Source organism: Cetorhinus maximus, chromosome 18, assembly GCF_964194155.1.
Source record: "Cetorhinus maximus chromosome 18, sCetMax3.hap1.1, whole genome shotgun sequence".
Classification (NCBI taxonomy): Eukaryota; Metazoa; Chordata; class Chondrichthyes; order Lamniformes; family Cetorhinidae; genus Cetorhinus; species Cetorhinus maximus.
This window is the reverse complement of record NC_135896.1, coordinates 25414026-25437239: the sequence shown is the minus strand read 5'-3', so window position 1 is coordinate 25437239 and position 23214 is coordinate 25414026. Positions and strand designations below refer to the sequence as shown.

The window sequence follows — 23214 nt, the reverse complement described above, 5'->3', positions numbered from 1 at the left end:
GCAAATTTAGCTATAGTACCTTCTATCCCTGGGCGGTGATAGAAATAAGCAGGCAGTCTAAGTGATGGACCCATGTTCAGTATGAAACCTACATTAGGATTAACCAAGACACAAGGTTAAGCACTAGTGAACTCTGCCAGAGTGAGCAATCAGAAAGGTGGATGAAATTGGAAGGTAAAATGGAGGCTTTCAGGTGTTAGTTTAAAGAGAATAATGCTGGCAGAGCCATTGCTGAACTACATAAAGTACACAGAAAAATGAAGCTCTCAAAAGGCAACAGTAATATTTTCATTTAAATGTAAAAATACATACGGGTTCCAATGTTCTTTAGAGATTCTGTATAGGCTAGGAAACATGATTGGCAGGATCACAGCAGAGTTCTCTTCTATGAGACTCATAATGTATTCATTGTTCCAGTAATACAGTGCCCTCTCAGCCACCTTAAGAGACAGGAAGAACAATTAGATTTTCGGCAATATTTAACCAAAACATTTTCATTGTTCTGTATACGCAGCATAAACTCTAGGGAGAGGATATCTCCATTAGAGAGTACCCTCCAAACATGTTTTGGATTTGTTACAGCTACTGGTGATTTCCCATGCAACAATCAGGAACAAAAGCACTTATTAAAAGTAGAATCTGTTAAAACAGATCTGTATGTTTTTACTCCATTGAGATCAGTCTCCAGTACTCCACTGTGGACAGTCATGAACACAACTGCCTAGAGTGCTGGCACTTAACTGAACTATTGTTTCTCCAAAATTTGGAAAAATTTTGTGCACGAATCAATATGCAGCGAGGTGCACATGCATAGAGGCATTAAAGCCTTTATCTCCACTGATTTAGCGCTCATTTACACTATAAATCACGAAGAGCTACATCTCATTGACAGTGCCACATCTTTTGAATCATGCAAGCATACCGCAAGTGAATCTCTTCAGGTGGAGAAGGAAATAATTACTTTCTGGAATTCAATGACCTGCTTAAGCAGATTAATCATTCAAATAATGATTTTTGTGATCTGTATAAATAAACAATGGCCAAAGACATACTTAAGAGGCTAAAATTTGCCAATACATTTGGTCCTTTGGTTTTATTCAATAAATCCTCAATTAAATAATTTTAATCACCTCATCATCTCCAATTTACACAGTATAGCTTTAACAATGTCCTACGGTGCTTCACTGGGGCACCAGATAATCAGTAGGGGTTGGAGGGAACAGCCTGATGGAATTGGCAGCAGGAAGAATTTTTGGCCAGATCGTCATGAAGTATGACAGCAAGTCTCAATGGGTGCATATATGGGGAAGCAGTGGGCTGGCAGATGAGTTCTTGTCGTACTAACTGGATTCACCAATGTTGAGCTATCAGAAATATGTTCCCAAAATAGTGTTTCAGCTTCAATGAAATCAGCAGTTAAACTGAATGCTGGAAATGGTTGGGAAACCAAAACTAATTTAAACTAGGAAGAGGTTTATTCAAAGCAACATTATTTATTTAGGCTAAAAGGCCCATGATGGAATACTTAGGCTAGATATAGCTCATTAGTAGGACATAAATATGCCATGCCTGGATATATTGGACCCCTTGTTAAAACATATTGCAATGTTAAAGAGTGGAAGTCAGTCTGGCATGCCCAGAGTTCATCTCTTTCTAATGTCACAATCACTTCTCATTAATGCCATCATCCCATCGGAGGAGAAAGATCAATTCAACCATGCGACTCATTAAGGATAAGCTCAAATAAACACTGCAAGCATTGTTAACCACTGCATACAGACTTTTAAATGTAAAGATTGGACAAATGAAGATGGTTGTGGTTATTGGAGGTCAATCATCTGAGTCCCAGGACGCCGCTGCAGGATTTCCATATGGTGGTATCCTCTGCCCAACCATCTTCAGCTGCTTCATCAATGACCTTTCCTTCATCATAAGGTCAGAAGTGGGGGCTGTTTGCTGATGATTGCACAATGTTCAGCACCATTTGCAACTCGTCAGATACTGAAACAGTCCATGTCCTTATTCAGCAAGACCTGGGCAACATTCAGGGTGTGCTAATAAGTGGCAAGTAACATTCACACCACACAAGTGCCAGGCAATCAATGACCATCTCCAACGAGAGAGAATCTAATCACTTCCCTTTAACATTAAATGGCATTACTATCATGGAATTCCCCCACTATCAACATCTTGGGGGTTACTATTGACCTGAAACTGAACTGGACTAGCCATATAAATATTGTGGCTACAAGGGCAGGTCAGAGGCTAGGAATTCTGCGGCGAATAATTCATCTCCTGACTCCCCTAAGCCTGTCCACCATCTACAAGACATAAGTCAGAGTGTGATGGAATACTCTCCACTTGCCTGGATGAGTGCAGCTCCAACAACACTCCAGAAGCTCGACACCACCCAAGTCAAAGCAGCCCACTTGATGAGTGCCCCATCCACTACCTTCAACATTCACTCCCTCTACAAGATACACTGCAGCAACTCACCAAGCTCCCTTCAACAGGACTTTCCAAACCAGTGACCTCTACCACCTAGAAGGACAAGGGCAGCAGATGCACGTGAACACTATCACCTACAGTTTCCCGTCCAAGTCACACACCATCCTGACTTGGAACTATACTGCCATTCTTTCACTATCGCTGGTTCAAAATCCTTGGACTCCCTTCCTAACAGCACTATGGGTGGACCTACATCACGTGGGCTGCTGTTCAAGGCAGCAACTCACCAGAACTTCTCAGCAGCAATTAGGGATGGACAATAAATGCTTGCCTAGCCTATGTAAACGATTAAATATTTTTAAAAATGGTTTATCCATTGCTGTTAATTTGATAGATACTTAGGGAGTTTAATCCTAAATCAATTTCACTAATTTATGTCAGTCTCGGATCATGATTTGAACCATGATTTCATAAAACTGTGATCTAACAATACTGAATTCAGGAATATTATTGAATTACTTCTACAACCTCTTACTCATTGTTAGGCAACTTAATTATTTGTTATTACAATTTAGGTAACCCTGTCCTTAACTATTTCTATTCATTGTTTGTATACTTTGTCTAAATTTAAATAGTGACAGTTGTCATTTTGTAGTCAATGGATAGGAGTTAGTCCATGACTTATAGTCTGACTTCTATGATGATTTGACAAAAAGATTTTCTTCATTCACTCAACAGCTCATGGGTATCCCAAATGAGAATTGGTACAGCAACTTCAAACTCAACGTGGACCGTGATGCAAATCAGTTTGGTGAGCCAATTTAAGCTTCATTCATTTCGGGACCTAAACTAGGCAGTAAACTCCAAATATCTCCTTAGTGAGGCGTTGGGTTGAAAGGGTTAAGGATTCATCTGGTCCCATAACATGTCAGGATACCAAAGCCAGTGCTCTTGCATCAGTGAAGAGGACAAAGCTCAGAGACAAAATATCAGCATTTGGACTGCTACTGGTCTTCCATCATCCATGGAATTATTTTTAATATGTAGATAACCAAGATGCCATTGCAATGTGATGGCATGAATATTATGTTGAGATTAATGTACACAACATTTCTTATTAAAGCTCTCATTTGAAAAATTGATTTTTGTACAGATAGATACATTTCACCTGTGGGTCTTCCTTCATTTTCCTGCAGACTGTATCCCACAGAATGGAGCCACAAATCTGGATTTTCCGATTGGCATCTACCCACTTATTTTAACTGGGTTATTACCACCAGTGCTAATTTAATGATACGTGCACAATTCAGGCTAGGGACATTGTGATATATGGGAAACCATTTTAACTGAATGGAGAGAATGCCAAAAGCTCAGTTTAAGCCATTAAAAAAAAAAATCAGAGCCTTCAAATGCTTGTATACCATGCCAGAAAGTATAAATAATTATGTACTGGTATTGAAAAGCCTAGCATAACCAGGACTGAAGCCAGGTTTCAGGAAAAACTTTGTCAAGATTACCAAAACTCCTGATTTTTTCCCCTAGTGATGGGGCTTTTCTTGGCTATAATTATATCACTGCCCAGAAATTCAGAGGCATGGTATTCATTTTCTCAGTTATGAGTATTTCATTAAAACCTTCATATAAAAAGTACTCACAAACCATATGAATTTTCAATGAGAAATATGTCAACATTCAGTAGGAAAAGAGGCCAAAGTGGAGGCTACAATTTGTTTATGACACAACTTAATCTTACAGAACTATTATTTTGTAGGGTCAAATATTTGCTAAAAAGATGAAACAGTAAATATAACCTGAAGCTCGAAGGGTTTTTTTTTCAATATCCAACATATATAGCAGTAAAGCAATAAATCATGTATTTGTCAAAAGCCCCCCCTCAACAAACTAATCTACTGCACTAGCAGACCGAGTGCACTTTTTATTGTTGTATTTACAGAAGTAATTTACGTTAAAGTCCCTGAACTTTGTGTGCAACTAGAATAATATTTTAATCTAAGGGACAAAACAAGAAACACTTCTAACCTGGAAATGGGGGCTGGAAACACATCTGGAAATTTGTTTGAAGAGCGGGTCCTGAATTTTTACAAACTGTGTAGGCTCAATAACATCCAAGATTTCCTCTACCTCCCCAAGGAACATGACCTAGTTTAAAATAAAGCAATATAAATAACGTCATTTATTTACATCGTATTTTCACAACACAAAATATTTTCACGTTCTATAATTGCCTGAATATAAATCATCTAACTTTACATGTATGTAATTCAAAACATGTTAATATTTCTGTAAATTCTGTACATTTGAATCCACTCATTTTTCTTTGTGTTAATTTTCTTCCCTGTCCATGCCTCCCAAAAGTATCCACCACTTGAAGGTACCATTCTACAAGTGCCACTAACTAACCCTCTGTTACTACATCCAGGTGGACAATCTTCAATGTGCGTGTTTTTGGCAGATTGTTTGACTACGTGGAGCCTAAACATCCCCCCTCACCCAACATTCACTTCCCACCACTTGTTACTGACTGGATGATATTTTCCCATCTAGCCTGGGAGCAAACAGGTCAATTATAATAGTATCCTTACTGCCTCAGCACAGGCCTGGAATCAAACTCATGATCTTCTGACCTGTACAGTGCCATTATATAATCGTAATAGCTGAGACATTTGAGATCCCAGAACATCACATAGCCTTCATTCTATTCAGTGCTTTGAATTATTCCAAAAGATTGCTTTATTCCTTCTAAAATATCAATAACTTAAAGTCAAGTGCTGCTGTTCTGTGCATAATGTTTCCGTCTTCAGGGAGCACATTTGAATAGACGAGCAAAAGGGAATGTTTTTTGTTTATTTGCTAATCCGTATAACAATCATAAGAAATTTTGCTAGCAAAGTTCACAACACATCTGTGTCTTTTTAATCAGTCTTCATTTTGTCATGTTGGCCAACCATAATTTAATTCCAATGAGTTTTATCAATGAAAGAGCTAGGTTTTCTTTTATTCATTCATGGGATGTGGGCTTTGCTGGCTGGGCTAGCATTTATTGCTCATCCCTAATTGCCCTTGAGAAAGTGGTGGTGAGCTGCCCTCTTGAACAGTATTAACAAAAATGCAATACAATAAAAAAAGATCATTCCATTTTGGTATTTTATTGCTCATTTAAAGCACCTTCTCTACTTCTTAGGAAATTTAAAAATTTATACTAGTAAGAATTAGCATTACATAAGATGGGGAGCACTTAACATTACAGAATTATTTAAAGAAACACTGAGTTCAGAAACATGAATTCTTTTAAATATCACATTATTTTGAAATTATTATTGCATTATTTTGAAACCTGTGATAGAAAAATATAAAAGTGTAACTCATTAGAAAACTTGAAAAAAAAAACTAAGGACATAGCACCCTGTGGTCACAATGCATCTTGGCACAAAGGATCTCTAAATATTGCTTAAACTAAACTTAAATTTCAAAATAACAGGTGGAATTTTCAACTTTGACAGAAGCGTGAAACAGGTGGCAGTGAATTGGCCACCCATTATAAACCCAACCCTACACAAGTCGACAGAAAAGTGAATTGTGCTTGGGTTTATTATAGGTGACTGAATCCATATTTCTGCCTTTGTCAGAGTTGATATTTCAACAACCATCTTTGTTATATATTGCCAATTATAATTTGGGTCTTAAATAGGTTTTATCAAATCCAAGTAAAACCTGAGCATATGTATTTTACCTGGCCATCACTTCTTATGCACAACAGTTTAAAATTACCGTTTATCAACAGGTTGAGAGTTTAAATACAGTCTCTCAAAAACCTATATTCTGGAACACAAACCTAGTCAAGCACAAAGGATTTGATTTGTTTACAGATGATTTATTCAATAGTCCTAGATATGGTTAATTTAGAAAATTCTACTCCTCGTGATGCAGAAAAGAAAAGTAATAAGCAATCTTACTACTTCACCAGGATCATTATTTTGTCAAAGTCTTGGGGTGCTGCTGTGACCCGAATAAGCAGGAATGCCTGTCCCCATATTCTGACTTGGAAACCTGGAATATGATTGGTTCAGTGTCAGAGATGACTGGCCGTCAATCATACCTGACACACAGAACATAGATGATCTCACCGTGCAATGGGGAAGTGGGAACAGATGGAAATTGTGACACCAGGACATGTATGCATCTTAGAAAAATAATTTTAAGGCACAAGCCTATGAAATGGTATGATATTTTTTTTAAAAACGTGAAAGTTTCTATGAAGCAAAGCTTATATAAGTTTATGGAAAAAGAAACTAGAGACTTCAAAACTTTAAAAATTATAAATTTGGAAACAAAAATGAACATTTTATACATCAAAACATGAAACTTGGTCACAGCATACCAAAATCTGTTTTCATTAGAAATGAGAGACTGTGCACATTGATTTAATCAATTTAAGTCTGGATTTCACTGCTAGCTATTCTCCCACTTCCTGATTTAAATGTATACAACCTGTATATTTAGTTCACATCCAAGCGAATATCCAACAACTGATCTAATATGGTCAATGCTCATTCACCTGTATGAATTATCAATATGCTGCAGTTTGTCCAAAACAATCATTTCAATTAGTGATAGATAATCATGTTACATTTTTAAATAATGGAAATTATAGCCAAATTATTGGTGGCTATAATCAGTTAAGCTTTTCTGACAATACTTCAATAATGGTTGCTATGGATATACAGGAAGCAAACAATTTAAACTACCAACATGAAAGAACTGAAGTCAAAGTTACAATCCTAATAATGGTATTAGAAAGAAGTTGGGTGGGGGAGGTGGGTGTTACTGATAAGGTAATTGCCAACCGCCAGGGCACCATCTGATGAGCTTAAAATTATTATGGAGGTCGTACTGGATGGGTTGTCTGTACTTAAAGTTGAGAAAACACCAGGACCAGATGAGATGCTTCCAAGGATGCCGAGGAAAAGTGCAGAGGCACTGGCCATAATTTTCCAGTCTTCCTTAGACTCGGCGGTGGTGCCGCTGGACTGGAGAATTGCAAATGTTACACCCTTGTTCAAAAAAGGTGGTAAAGATAAGCCCAGCAACTACAGGACAGTCAGTTTAACTTCAGCGAAGAGGAAACTTTTAGAAATGATAATTCAGATAAAAATGAATAGTCACTTGGGCAAATGTAGGCTACTTAAGGGAAGCCAGCACAGATTTGCCAAGGGCAAATAGTGTGTACCTAAACTGTTTGAGTTTCTGATGAGGTAACAGAGAGGATTGATGAGGGTAATGCTGTTGATGTGGTGTACACAGATTTCTGAAAGGCATTTTATAAGATGCCACACACAAATTTGTGAGCAATGTTGGAGCTCATGGAATAAAAAGGACAGTAGCAATACTGATAGGAAATTGGTGGAACAACAGAAAAACAGAGGATAGTATGATTAACAGAGGTTGTTATGGTTGTTTTACAGGCTGGAGTAAGGGTTTATAGTGAAGTTCCCCAGGGGTGTTAGGATCCCTGCTCCTCTTTATACATATTAATAATCTGGACTTTGGTATACCGGGCACAATGTCAAAATCTGCAGACAATGCAAAACGCGGAAGTACTGTGAACCGCAAGGAGGGTAGTGTGGAGCATCAAAAGGGCATATAAAGGTTGGTGGTTGGTGGAATGGACAGATAAGTGGCAGATGAAATTTAATGCAGAGAAATGTGAAGTGATTCATTTTGGGAGGAAGAACACAGAGAGACAATATAAAATAAAGAGTACAATTCTAAACTGGGTGCAGGAGCACAGGGACCTGACTGTTTATGTACAGAAATTATTGTAGGTGGCGGGGCATTTTGAGAGCACGGTTAATAAAGCAGATGGCATCCTAGTATAGTATGTCTAGCATCCTAGACATAAATAGTTGCATAGAGTACATGGAAGTCGTGTTAAACCTGCATAGAACACCAGTTTGGCCCCAGCTAGCGTACTGCGTCTAGTTCTGGGCATCACACTTTAGGAAGGATGTGGAGGCATTACAGAGAGTGCAGTAAAGATTCATAAGAGTGGTAGCAGGGATGACTAACTTCAGTTATGTAGGTAGATTAGAGAAGTTGGGACTGTTCTCCTTAGAGAAGGTTGAGAACAGATCTGACAGAGGTATTCAAAATCATGAGGGGTACGGACTGAGTAGACAGGAAGAGACTATTCCCATTGGTGGAAGGATTGAGAACCAGAGGGCACAGATTTAAGATAACTGACAAAAGCAGCATGGCGACATGTGGAAAAGCTTTTTCCACAGAGTACATGGTTAGGATCTGGAACGCACTGCCTGAGTGCGATGGAGGCAGGTTCAATCGAGACCTTCAAAAGGGAATTGAATTATCTAAAAAAGAATGTGCAGAGCTATGGGGAAAAAAACCATACGGTAATAGATGATTTGCTGCTTCAGAGGGCCAGCAGAGACACGGCAGGCTGAATGGCCTCCTTCTGTGCTGTAACAATTCTATGATTCTATGCTTCTACCTGAATGCTCCATTCTTACAGAAGCAAAAGCTGGTTAAAAATTTGCACATTCTTACAACAAATCTTCAAAATATAAAAAATTCAAAATCGGTATTAATACGTTAAGTGCCGGCCTTCAAGCTATATAGGAAACCATATACACAGCATGTAAATATGCTCACAAAAGGGCTTAATAGAAGATACATGAATGTGGCTGTTTCATAGCTTTTAACTCTAGTAATTATGGGGTTGTAAATGCTTTTTGTGGTGGGATCCTAATAAATATCTAAGTGCTTGATATTAGATCCCTTATTCTGTATTCTGATCTACAAGAATGAAAAAAGTATATTTTAAACTTTCCAATAAGTTGTTTTGAAATAGGAGCTTATCCTTGGAATGATAAAAGTTAATAGAAACATATGCAGAACACAATTATAAAGATACTCTAAATCAGTGCATTTAAGTGCTTAAAAGTGCTATGGAAGCAACTGGAGTGACTTAACAGTGAACAATCGCTTTTCTTTTTTGTAATTAAAATTTTTCATCATTAATAATTACATCACCCTACCCACTTTGTACATATTCAGGAAAGCGTGGATTCAAACTGTTTGCTTACCTCTTTTTGACTGCAAGTTTTTGGCCAAAACTTTAGCAAACCCCTGATGACCTGAAGAAACATGCAGGGCAAATATTTTAAGGTCAACCCACTTTAAAGTTTTTTAAAAAACAAAGCACTAATTGAGAAACATTAGCGAAACGTACCGATTCAGTTAATGCTGGATCTTTTTCTAGAAACTGTACAATGCAATATGCCAACTGTTAAAGAAAAGTAAAATGACTGTTAAAGCTAGTAAAAAGAACAAACTTTTTAAAAAAGAGAATATTCACTGATTCTATCACATCCGAGCCAAAAGGCTCAATAGCCATTTTTGTGCAATATGCACAGAAAATTAATTAAGAGCATGGCAATCTGTCATGAACCATAATCAGGCTTGGCCTTAAATACCTGCCCATCCTTGAGCTTACAAAGACAGAAGAAATGAGATGAGAAAGAGGAGAAATGAAAGTGGATTTTGATGGTTCTTCTGCAAGGTATTATCTTTGAATAGTGTGGTATTAGGTCTTATTACCTTAATACAGTTCCCACCACTTATAGGAGGTGACAATGCAACTTGCCCACTATAACAAATGGGTGGTATATGGTGAAAGAATTTGTGAAAATTCTGAAATAAAAATGCTTCATTGTTTTCTTTCCAGCCTTCCCTCGCTGTGCAAATCTAACTATAACCATGCTTGTAAATGGTGATACTGTAGTAGTGAAAGGCAGATATTCATGTTATTTTCCTGAGTTATAATTACCACCTAGTGAAACATACAATGTAAATTAAGCCATATCAAGGAGGTCATATTAATTAACTTTGTGTTTAACTTGATATGTGGAAAGATTTTGCTATCCACGCAACTTTAAGCATTTCCCACTCTTGCAGTTTGTTGTTAGATAGCCAAAACCACAGCATTGAAATAGACAGAGAAATTAAACTTTTTAAATGTCAAAATTCCTATGAGAAGAATGATAAAACCATAAATTGCACAATTGCTCCACAGTAACTCAATGGTTTAATAGAATAACAATTAAATTTGACTTTTAATGTAGAGAAACATTGCCAGGTGCTTTACAGAAGCATGTAGAAAAAATTCAATGCCATGCAAAAGGTGGAGGTATGAGGAATCTAAAAGCTTAGTAAAAGAGATAAGTTTTAAGGAGGGCGGTGATGGAGAGGCTTTCATTGTGAATAAAGACCCTGTATAAAATGCTGCACATCACCATTAGAAAGGTAAAAAATAAAAGTAGTAAATTTGAAATAAAAACAAACCGCTGGAAATGCAACAAGTGCCTCAGCCTCTGAAGAAAATACTAGATAATTTTTGAGTCAACACTTTTTGCCTCAACTTGCAACTATAATTAATTGTCTACACATGAAACGTTAATCTGTCTGATTAGTCTTGAGATAATAACCGAAACAGCGGCATTTTCTGAAACAACTTCATTTTCCTTCAATAAACATAACATGGATAATGTGGAACTCATCAATTAACCAAGGTGTCCTTTGGGCGGGCCGGGTGCGGGGCCAGGGGCGCAGGCGGGCCGGGCATGGGGCCAGGGTCGCGGGAGGGCCGGGTGCGGGCGGCATATTGGGGGGTGGTGTTTGAGGAACGTAGGGTGTTGTGTGGGTGGGGGTAGGATGGAAAAAAAGTGCAAAATTAAACTTCAGAGGATGCTAAACAGAGTCTGGCCCGCCACTAAATGCAGTTCATTAACACTTCTTGCCAAGACAAGAATTAGCAAAATTTAACTGAGAAAATGTTAAGTTCTTGTAATTAGACCCCCAGCTTGCAATTTAAACAAAGTATTTATCAAAAGGGATATGTGCTTCGTCCGCATGATAAGCAGAATCTCAGGCAGCTCTAACTTGCCCCTTCCTTTTTTTCTTACCCTTTATAGAAAAACTGCTAATTTGAAAATTGGGTAAAGTACACAAGAGTTTTGAATACATTGTTCAAATGCACTTGCCACATGCCAACCTGAAGCTGGTGAACTAAGTTCTATGAGTGGCCCTTCTGAGGCAGTGCCATGAACCGAGTGGAGATTAAGTCCATTATGGGGATATCCTCAACTAATGCCCTGATCTGTTCTTTATAAGATACAGGCAGGATGTAGTGAGAGGATTGATGTATCTTGATCTCAAATTAGTGTCACAGGATGACTACATCAAATTACTTTAAAAACTGTGGTGAAAACTGAATAACTTAACTGTTGGCCAAAATCTTAAAAAGGACCAATGTTATATCATTCCAAAATTGTAACACTGGAATCAGCCCCTTCATAGACAGAAGAGGTTGCGTGGAACTCAAAAGAAATCATGGCACGCTTCCCCATCTCAGCATCCATTTTGGAACAGTCCTGTGAATATTCTCCATGACATTTTGTTTATTTTCTGAAAGAATCCAGTTCTGACATCCCAGAATAACCTTCCAAATAAACTCCAGGCATCACACTTTGAAAAATCATGAGACCATGGAAAAACAAAGATAAGTGTTGTCTAAGTTGATGACTGGGAAAAATCCATAATAAACCCAGATTTGTTGCCAAATAACCAGAGGGTAAGTTGGAGTCAAATAAGATTGAACAAACCCAAAGACATAACATACTAAAGATCACAAGTGTTTTAGCTTTGGTGTCAGAGAATGCTATCAAACTTTGCAAAAGATTGTCAAAAAGAATTGATAAATGGCCATATTTCATGCACTTCCCCCCCCTCTATTTGGGATAAAAGTTTGATTCATAGTTTTAATTATTTTCTCCTGTCAAAAATTATCACAAAATGGAGGCTCAGTTTACAGTGGAATGAGAATAGTCATGCCTGCCATATACGGTGCAAAGTTCACAAATGGATGATATCCATGATGATTTTCTCCTGTGGATAAGAGCAATTTTCTGTCTGGATGTAGGTGCTGAACAATTGAGTACTAGATAATTATAATATAAATGGACAAAGCAACATTCCTACCTGTGCATGAAAAAGTGATAAAGTCCTCACAGTATGCAAAGGGAGCAGAACCTTAACCAGAAATTGTTTGTGTTCAGCCTTCAGAGGCAATGCAAACCCATTTATTATACTGTCAACAGAAAAACAGGAAAGATTATCCACCTAATACTACAGCCTTACATACAAATACAATACCCTTTGTCTGGGAACTTTATACAAAGGATCTATATTAAAAAAAGAAACAGCCCCAATTTACAGCAATGATATTCTCAAATGTTAGACTCAATGTTCATATTTTTAAGCATACCAGGTATTTGTTCATCAAATTGTACAAGCCTAGATGTCTGTCTTGTCTGACCGAATTAACAAGAGGATGCCCCCACCCTGCCTAAACATCCAAACTTATTATAGCTAGTATGCACAACACTGTGGCAAGTAAGAGCAACAGAATGAGAGAGAGATTAGAAAATCTTAATGATATTAATTCATTAATATTTTCAAAACCAACTTTCACAGCTAGTCAGGAAAATATAACAGGTTGCAAAAATGCTCATTTTAACTACCAAGTTTTAAAACAAAATTTTGGGAAGACAGCTACAGAATGGCATTGATATCTCGCTGAGGAATCTTCAGTCCATATGGCTCTCTCTCCTTTCCTATTTTTTTCCTTCCCAACCACACCTCAAAGAGATTAGATTCTTTTGAGGGCAAAGAGAAGAGAAATGAAGGCCAGCAAGCCACTTAAAACAAACTGAAACAATGCACTATTTATATGTTATGCAAGCTATTTACTAAAGAAAGCAATGCATATTGTTGTAATACAAGCAGGAGTACATTATGGTACTTAACTATTAAGATGCAGCTATGTTCAACATCGCCTGACCCACTAGGGCCACTGTTCAAATACGCCTGGCAGAGAAGTGTTCTAAATAAGCAAAAACAGCTAACTGCAGCTGCTTGCAAATTCCTGAAGCCATTTAGGAGGTAAATGTACCTGCTGGTAAATATCTGGCTGCAGCTCAGAAGAACTTAGCACTGAAGTATCTACAACCAATTTCTTTTACTTTACATCTGTAACAAGATGCAATATCATGAGTGTGAGGGATATACACATTATACATGTCTTTAATAAAGATTTTCCTCAGTACACCTAGACTAAGAAGGTTAAAAAAAGTAATCAGCTAGTGTTCCAACCTCTGATCATGCTGAAAAATGAATTTGTGTAGCTGCTGGCAAGGCTTGGTCATGATGTTCCCCCAACCAACTAATTAACTAGCACTGCTCCAGTTGAGCTAAACAAAGAACAATCACTTGGGAAAGGCACCAGAATGCTATGAAATTGTAACCCAGCTTGATTCAACAACTTCAAGATAGAAGGGGAAAAATTAGAAACATCGGAATGTGTGGCTGCTTACCTTCCTAATATTTCCAGAAGTTCTGCTACACCATTAAAATGTTCTGTTTCATAAACAAATCTGCAAAGAGAACCAAGTTAACTGTATGTGCTTAAACAACAAGCAACACTGCAATTTCATTGGGGAAAAATGATGAGGAAATAACAATGCAGAACACTGAAACTTGTAATATCAATGCGCAAACATCAGCAAAACATTTAAACTTAAAGGCACCATTTTAATATTCTCAAATAGTGAATTCAAACCAGATATTATCTGCAGGATGTTGATATAATCAATATATTGCTAGCTGGATAGCCAAAAGAAATGTCACACATGTAATTTCTTAACACTTGTGTGACCAGCATACCATATTTTGTTACTTGGCTCACTGAGAAAACCGTAGAGTAAAACGAAAGCCCCAGCTTATTTCTGCTACTTCCTCAGCCCTACAACCCTCCGAGAGCCTGGAGTTCCTCTAAATCCAGCCTGTTGTTCACCTTACACTTCTGAGATGTCAGGGGAGAGGGGTTTAAGTAGACATTAACAATACAGAAATGGGGTGTGGAGTTATCTTTATCCTCCAAAATGATCCTACAGTGGTGGACAGCTTTAGCAGATGGCATTGAAGCCCAAGACAGCTTTATGTGGTTAAGCTAGATCTGGTGATCAGAAAAAAAATAGAATGAGAGTAAACCCGCCTGGAATATAAAAACAGATTGTAAGAGCCTTTACAAGTTTATAAAGGGAAGAGAGTAGCTAAAGTAAACATATTTTGGTGAAAGGTCACCTTGAAATGTTAACTGTTTCTCTCCACTGATGTTGTCTGACCTGCTAAGTATTTCCAGCATTCACAGTATTTTGCTTTTTAAAAAGTAAACGTTGGTCTCAGAGGCAGAGACAGGAGAAATCATGAGGAAATGGCAGAGACATTGAACAAATACTGTCTTCAAAGTACAACACAGAAATTACAAAAGAAATTGAGGGTAACCAAGGGGCTGTTAAGACTGAGGAATTTAGGATAATTAATATCAGAGAAAAAGTATTAGAGAAACTTAAGGGACTAAAATTCGACAAATCCCCACGACGTGATGGCCTACATGCTAGGATTCTAAAAGAGGTAACTGCAGAGATAGTGGATGCACTGTTTATGATTCTCCAAAATTCCCTAGACTATTAGAAGTTAGCAAATGTAACTCCACTATTCAAGAAAGGTGGGAAAGAACAAACGTAAGAACATGAGAAGTAGGAACAGGAGTAGGCCATTCATCCCCTCGAGCCTGCTCTGCAAGTCAGTAAGATCATGGCTGATCAGATTGTGGCTTTAACTCTACTTTCCTTCCTGTCCCCATAACTTTTGACTCCCTTTTCAATCAGAAAAGAGGAAAGAGGGAACTACAGGTCAGTTAGCCTGACAGCAGTCGTTGGGAAGATGCTGGAATCTATTAAGTCTTAATAATGCACTTAGTACTATGATCAGTTAAAGTCAATATGGTTTTACAGAGGGAAAATAATGCTTGACAAAATGTTTAGTTTCTTGAGGATTTAACTAGCAGGGTAGATAAAGGGAAACCAGTAGATGTAGTATATTTGGATTTCCAAAGGCATCGAAAAGGTGCCACAAAAGATTAATAAAGGTTCATGGAGTTAGGGGTAATATAATAGCCTAGAGGATAGGTTATCAGCCAGGAAGCAAAGTATAGGGGTAAAGGGGGCATTTTCAAGTTGGCAGGCTGTGACTTCTGGAGTGCCGCAAGGATCCGTGCTGGGTCCTCAGCTATTTATAATCTATATGAATTTGCTACAGTTGCACATGGAGTTCGTGTGACCACATCTAGAGTACAGTTTTGGTCTCCTTACTTAAGAAAGGATACAAATGTGTTAGAAGCAGTTCAGTGAAGGTTCACTCTACTGATACCTGGGATTTTGGTGGGGGCAGGGGGGCATGGAGAGGTTATCTTACGAGGAAAGGTTGGACAGGCAGGACCTGTATCCATTGGAGTTTAGAAGATTGAGAGGTCACCTTACTGAAACTTATAAGATCCTGAGGGAACCTGACAAGGTGGACGCTGAAAGGATGTTTCCCCGTGTTGGAGAGGCTAGAATTATGGGATACAGTTTAAAATAAGGGGTCTCCCATTTCAGACAGAGGTTAGAAGAATTTTTTTTCCCTCACAGTCGTGAATCTTTGGAACGCTCTTCCCCAGAGAGCAGTGATGTCAGGGTCAATGAATATTTTTAAGGCAGAGGTAGATAGATTCTTGACAAACAAAGGACTCAAAGGTTATCAGGAGTAGGTGGATTGTGGAGTTGAGGCCACAATCAGATCAGCCATGATCTTATTGAATGGCAAAGCAGGTTCAAAGGGCCAAAGGGCCTACTGCTCCTAATCTGTATGTTCGTAAGTTAATGATTTAGACAAAGGGACAGAGTAATGTATTGAAGTTTGCTGACAATACAAAGCTAGATATGAATGTAAGCTGAGAGAAGTACACAGAGATTGCAAAGAGATATAGGTAGGTTAAGTGAGTGGGCAACAAGGTGGCAGATGGAATATAATGTGGGCAAGTATAAGGTTATTCACTCTGGTCATAATAGAAAAGCAGAATATTTTTAAAAGGCATCGAAACTTGTAAATGTTGAAGTTCAGAGGGACTTGGGTATACTCGTACAAGGAATAGCAAGCAATTCGGAAAGCAATGGGATGTTGACCTTTACTGCAAAAGGATTGGAGCACAAGAATAAAGAAGCCTTGCTACAATTGTACAGGGCTTCGATGAGACCACACCTGTAATACTACATGCAGTTTTGGTCTCCATATCTAATGGATTGCCTTACGGTGAGAGGTTGAGTAAATTGGGCTATATCCTCTGGAGTTTAGGAAAATGAGAGGCAATCTCATTGAAACATGTAAGATTCTAAATGGCTTGGCAGGGTAGACAGAGCTGGTTTCCCCTGGCTGGGGAATCTAGAGCACGGGGGCAGAGTCTCAAAATAAGGGGCTGATCATTTAGGATTGAGAAGAGGAGGAATTTCCTCACTCAGGGTTGTGAATCTTTGGAATTCTCTACTCCAGAGGGTTGTGGATGGTCCAATGGTGAATATATTTAAGGCTGAGGCAAACAGATTTTTGATCTCTTGAGAAATCAAGGAATATGGGGGCAAGCAGGCAAGTGGAGTTGAAGCCAAAAATCAGCCATGACAGAGCGGGTTCAAAGGGCTGTATGGTCTACTTCTGCTCCATTTCTTATGTGCGCAAGCGTGCAAAAAATTTGTAGAGAACGCACACTAAAAAGGGAGAAAACAAACAGGCTATGCACAACAGCTAAATTTTAAAGGGAACATTGAACAATAGCAGAGGGAATGTTGAGCACATCAGTAGCTGTAGAGAAATTATAACGTATGGAGGGTCGAGAGCCATGGAGTTGAGAGTTAGAGAGTGCCACAGTCAGCAATTTAGTGGTGGGGAGTTTCAGGAAGGATACAGTTAGAAAGGATAGGGGTTGTGGGTGATTAAGGATAAGAGAAGGTGGCTAGAGAGAGTCTGATTCAATTTGAAACTTACTGGTTAAAACTCCCTCCTTGCAGCATTGATAGCATAGGTCTCTCCCTTCCCTCACAAGGACAACAATCCCAATTCCATGAGGTGTTGATACCCTTTTAACCACTGTCAGTGTCAACAGTCCTATCAAAGGGAGTAAGCCTACTTGCGTAGTCAACAAACTGTCTTTTCAGCTCAAAAGCTGAAATGGCTCAAGGTCTTTTCAACTTTGCAATATTAACCAAACAGAAAACACGAGCTAAAGGGAATTATCATTTTAAAAAATCCTGGGAAATTCTCAATCTCAAGGAAATCTAGACAATACTTCATAAACTGCTTTATAAAAATATGCAAATATGCAAAAATTTCAAAATTTGAACTGCTGATTCTAAAAAAGCCACGAATGCATTTTAAAGATTTTTCAAAATTAAATACTTCAAAGCTTCAATGACACTTTGGGGGAAAAAAACTTAGAAAGAGTTTGCAACAAAATTGCATAGAATCAAGGATTTTTAAAAATTGAACCTGAATAAATTGTCACACCAGATTGGGAGGAGCTTCTATTCAAACTCAGGCAGATCCCAGAACCTTGACCAATTAGTCTCCCTGACACCAGAAGCAGTCACTCAGTTTAAACAAGGGATAATCTTAATCAGTCGTGATTCCCTCTCAGTGTTACTCATCCAGTAAGTTATTGAAAGCTTCTGTAACCATATCCTATCGCAAGTTTCCTCATGGCAAGCACTATCAGCTATGTGTAAGGCAGTTAATTTTGGTGGTGGAATGCCACCATGATCTTAAACCAGTGTTGAGCATTAGGCAGCATCCTAATGCTCCTCTCCTTAACTTCCTTCACCCAGTACTAAAAAAAACACAAACATAATGCTTAATTACGTTAGAAGCAACCATTGACATACTTACTGTAGAAAAATATTGTTAATTTGCTTCCGGATAAATGCTCTAAGTCCAAGAAACTTTCCATAAATTCTGTGCAGGACAGTCTTCAGGTAGTCTCGTTCTCGGGGGTCCTCACTGTTGAACAACTCTAAAAGCTGCAAATTACCAAAAAAAAAATCATTTCAACTTTCCTGTAAAACTCCTGCTTAGATCACAAACACTATGGAGTTTGGCTTCTTACTTTTTTTCTTTACAGTCACCATAACTTCAAATTTACATCACAGAAGTTCAACACTGAAGGCTTTATAATAACATGCTTAGTTCCCAAGAACCATTTTATAACCCTAGGATTGTTCAGAAATTTACTAGTACTTTAATTCAATTAAATATATAGGTTACAAAAGGAACTAATCTCAAGACTATACTGATAGATTATTTTAGTGATTGCAATATCACAATATTCTAGTTAACTTTCAAATCAGTAGTCTGCACAATAAAATGTTTAAAAATGCAAGAATTGGCATTCCCCTATAAACAAACACTGATCAGTTGTTCAAATCACAGTAATATATCAGGCATTTTTTAGTCTTAGAATTAAACTGTGGGAGTAAATATTTTACATCATTAAGGTTTTGACACTTTTGAAATTTACTTGAGTAGATAACTCCAGATTCTGGGTGGTACAGTGACACACTGGGAGTGTGTTCAGTGACAGATTAGCAAAGAATTCTTGAAACCCAAAACGCAGTTAAGTGAATATGTCAAAATGTGAAAATCTAACTTGAAAGGAATAAGCTGCTTAAGAGAAGTCCCTAGAAAGAAGGAATATCAGACACGGGATTAAAAGAAAGTGTAGAAAGGGACGAGGTACAGGACAAAGTTCTTCCATAGTCAGTACAGGTGTGATGTACTTAATGGCCTCATTTGTCAGCAAAATTCTGCAGTCATCTGGCGAAAATTCTACATTGAGTACTTTGGTATATGACACACATCAAAATATCATTGAACTGCAGTCTCAGCTACACGAGTGAACCTTTATTCATCCCAATTACAAACTAGAAGATCCAAATAGATCTTGAGAGCAGTTTCTTCCAAGAAAATTTTAGGTACAAATTTACATGGTAATTTCAAACATAGAAGCATCTGAAGAATCCAATATACTGAGACAGGGGATATTACTGCACTTCTTGAATCTTTAAACTTACTTTAAATTGTGTTCAGACCAAAAATATAAATAGCACATAAGAATTTTTGTGAACACTTGGAAGTTGCAATAAATTTTGAACTCAAAATATTACACTTGGAACAGATCAGATACATTTAAGGAAGGCATAAACAGAACTTAATGCCAAACTGATGAACACAATTTCCTCAAGAATTATGGGAGTCTTATATTCAAACCCTATTACAGCCTATGCCCTTACACTGGCCAATGCAAACCTTAAAAGGAAATCAATAGCACAATAATGAACAATGTTTACAAAATATTCAACATATCACTTGTACTCAAATTTATAAATACTTGACGGAGTATACTGCTATACTATTCGATTTCTTAACTTCATAAACAGTTGGTTATGAGAAAGTAATGGCAATGTACCATTTATCATTTGTCTAGTCAAAAAAACAGCACATACGCACCTGCAATATAAACTTTTGATCTACATATTTTTTGGCAATAGTGGGTTGGAATTCTTGACTCTCCAAAAATCGAATGAAGAATTCATATACAAGCTGCAAGAGATGAGTTAAATTACAATAATGAAAAAAAACACTCACTTCTAAATAGAAAACTATCAAAAAAAAGTCAGGTTTGAAAGAATCTGCTTTCAACTATCACTTCTCCCTCTGCCCACCAAAAAGAAGTTAATTAATGTAGGTGGTAAACACGTACACACCCACAGACACAAATGAAAATCTCAGTGCTTTAATGAAAGATGCATCACATCATGAGAAAGGAGAATTAATGGTCATGATTCAAAGTTAGCAATTCCTATCTGTATAAAAAGGCTCAATATATAATAATCAATTTTGATACAGAGAACACTTGAATTTTTCCCTACCAGGAGAACAAAAGTAGGAAAAAGGAACTCAGATATAGACTGTCACCACAGCTTGTATATACTTTAGGAGCAGGAGGATATTGCTCCTCCAACATACCTGTGATCAACAAACTGGAGGTTACCATTCAAAGAAAATTAACTGGACCAGCCATGTAAATGCTGTGGCTCCAAGAGCAGGTCAGAGACTGAAAATTCAACAGTGAGTAACTCACCTCCCGATTCTCTGAAGTTCCAACATTCAAGCAGTCTCACACTATCCACTAGAAAATAGTCCACTTGATCAGCACGTCATCCACAACCTTAAAGGTTCACTCCCTCCACCACCAGCACACAGTGCCAGCAGTGTACATCATCTGCAGTAAATAAACTCTCCAAGACTCCTTTTACAGCACCTTCCAAACCCACAACCTTTACCACCAAGAAGAACAAGGGCAGCAAATGCACAGGGACACACCATCTGCAAGTCCCCCTCCCAGGTCAAACATCATACTGACCTGGAAATATATCGCCATTCCTTCACTGTCAAAACCCTGGAACTAGGTCCCTCACTGCACTGTGAGATTACCTACAAAACATGTACCACAGTGGTTCAAAGCAGCAGCTCACCACCACCTTCTCATGGGTAATTAGGGATGCTAGTCTTGCCAGTGATGCTCACATCCTAAGAACGAATAAACAAAACCAAACTTTTAAAGAGCCACTATCACAATGATTTACTCTCACTGGATGATAGATCTATCCTAATCAATCTAGAACAAAAACAAAGAAACACAATCTGCATGTAGCCAGTGACGGATGATGGAAATTTCAAACAATCTGAGGTGAACTGGTTTAATCACAGCTTGACAAGAACATTAGAAAACACAGAATAGACAAGGTCATTTGGTCCCTGAAGGTCACTCACACAATCTATAATCTAAACTGTAAACAGAAAATTCTGGAAATACTCAGCAGATCAGGCAGCATCTGTGGAGTGAAAAAAAAGCATTAACATTCAGGTCTGTGACCAGTTCCGATGGTCAATTTTAGCAATTCTACACCCCCCTCCCCGAGATCAAACTTTACTCAAGGAGACTTGTATTGTAGGATGAAGAAAATGTTAATGCTTTCAAAGTTCTTCAATTAATATTGGTAGTAAAAGCAGACAATATTGAAATTGTATCAAAAGTGATTATTAGGCTCACTTGAATTAATGTTCAACTTGGAAGTTGAAAGTACTTTCCATAAAGAGGACGGGTTTGAAAAAAAAACTGACGGGCAAGGGAAGTCTTATGGGTAAGGTAAGATAGTGATGATGGTAATGTACCAGTAATTCAAAGGTGATAAGTTTAAATTCCAACATGGTAAGTTGGGAAACTGTATTTATCAGCTTATTAATTTGCAGGCTAATACCAGACAAAATAACTATGAAAGTTTCTGGATTGTCAAAAAAACTGGTTTACATATGTCCTATAGGGAGGGGCCTGACAGTAATGCCAGGTCTGACCTGTGCATAACCTCCAACCCGAGTCACACAATTTTGAGATTGACTTTAATGCCCTCAAATCAGTTAGAGATAGACAATAAATACTGTCAGTGTGACCCAAATCCCATGAACATTTTTAAATAAATATATTCAATGCTGTTTGCAATCTTTAATAAATTTGTTCTTGTGGAAAGGATTCGGGGGAGACGGTGGCATAATGGTAATGTCACTGGGCTAGTAATCCAGAGGCCCATTCCAATGCGCTGGGACACGGGTTCAAACCCTGCCATGGCAGCTGGTGGAATTTAAATTCAATTAATTAATAAATCTAGAATTGAACACCAGTCTCAGTAATGACCATGAAACTATCATCGATTGTTGTAAAAGCCCACCTGGTCTTTATCTGGTCTAGCCTACATGCCACTTCAACCACAATGTGGTTGATTCTCAACTGTCCTCTGCAATGGCCTGGCAAGCTACTCAGGTCAAGGGCAATTAGGGATGGGCAATAAATGTTGGCTTTGCCAGTGACACCCACAACCCATGAAAGAATTTTTTAAAATTCAAATTTCAGGTCTAATGGACGCAGATTTTAGGAGTTAACCCTATCCATTAACATCGTGTTTTGAGTATAACAGATGGCCAAACTTCATTTCTAATAATTGAAGGATATTAACCAGTTATTTTACATATGAACTTGCAGCGTTCACCTGTAAATGAGGCCAGGATGCTTCGAGCGTTGGTTCATCTTCTTCTGGATCAAACTCTGAAGACTCTGAAGGTGGAAGCGTCCTAAATATATTGAAAGAAACCTATAACAAAATAGAGTACTGAATTAAATGTTAAATTCGCCCTTTTCAACCCCATCCAATATACTTCAATTAGTGTGTTATGTACTGACAAAAACACGTTGTGCAGCTATTTCAAAAGCATTCTCTGTCATTCAAAGTTGTGTATTAAGTACTGGAAAAATTAATGTGGTGTTCAAACACAGGGCCAATAGATGGATACAGAAAATTATGGAAATAATTCAACAGATAGTCCAACTGTCAAGAATAAAGTGCACATGGGAAGCTCATTGAACACAAAGCATAAACCAATATTTAAATATTCAGTGTTTTCTGAAGTTTTTTGATCAAATATCTGATCAAACATATTGATGGATTTTTAGTTTTTGCACTGAAGTGCCTACATAGATAAAAATAACCAGGTAAACATACATTAATACAGATAAATACATTGCTGTCCCCTGCCCCCAGCAGCAAGAGGTTTTCATGCTCAACATTATATTTTTCAAGAAACAGAAAAATATGAAAAAAAGGAAACAGAGAAATAGAAATAATGTAAAGAGAA

At 37.8% G+C, this 23214-nt stretch overlaps 1 protein-coding gene across 4 annotated transcripts in view; it reads right to left on the bottom strand.

The window, feature by feature from the left end:
• ppp2r5eb (protein phosphatase 2, regulatory subunit B', epsilon isoform b) overlaps window positions 1–23214 on the bottom strand; it is a 94217-nt gene that overhangs the window by 7743 nt on the left and 63260 nt on the right. For 3 of the 4 annotated variants that reach the window (XM_078562237.1, XM_078562240.1, XM_078562239.1), the window contains 9 exons: window positions 22572–22673; window positions 19975–20067; window positions 18358–18488; window positions 13917–13976; window positions 12523–12631; window positions 9716–9769; window positions 9570–9620; window positions 4489–4608; window positions 313–440 (listed from right to left, as the gene is read on the bottom strand). In XM_078562237.1, coding sequence (XP_078418363.1) covers window positions 313–440; window positions 4489–4608; window positions 9570–9620; window positions 9716–9769; window positions 12523–12631; window positions 13917–13976; window positions 18358–18488; window positions 19975–20067; window positions 22572–22673 — 848 coding nt within the window. The remainder of the gene's footprint in view (window positions 1–312; window positions 441–4488; window positions 4609–9569; window positions 9621–9715; window positions 9770–12522; window positions 12632–13916; window positions 13977–18357; window positions 18489–19974; window positions 20068–22571; window positions 22674–23214) is intronic. The other variant, XM_078562238.1, reaches the window with a different exon arrangement.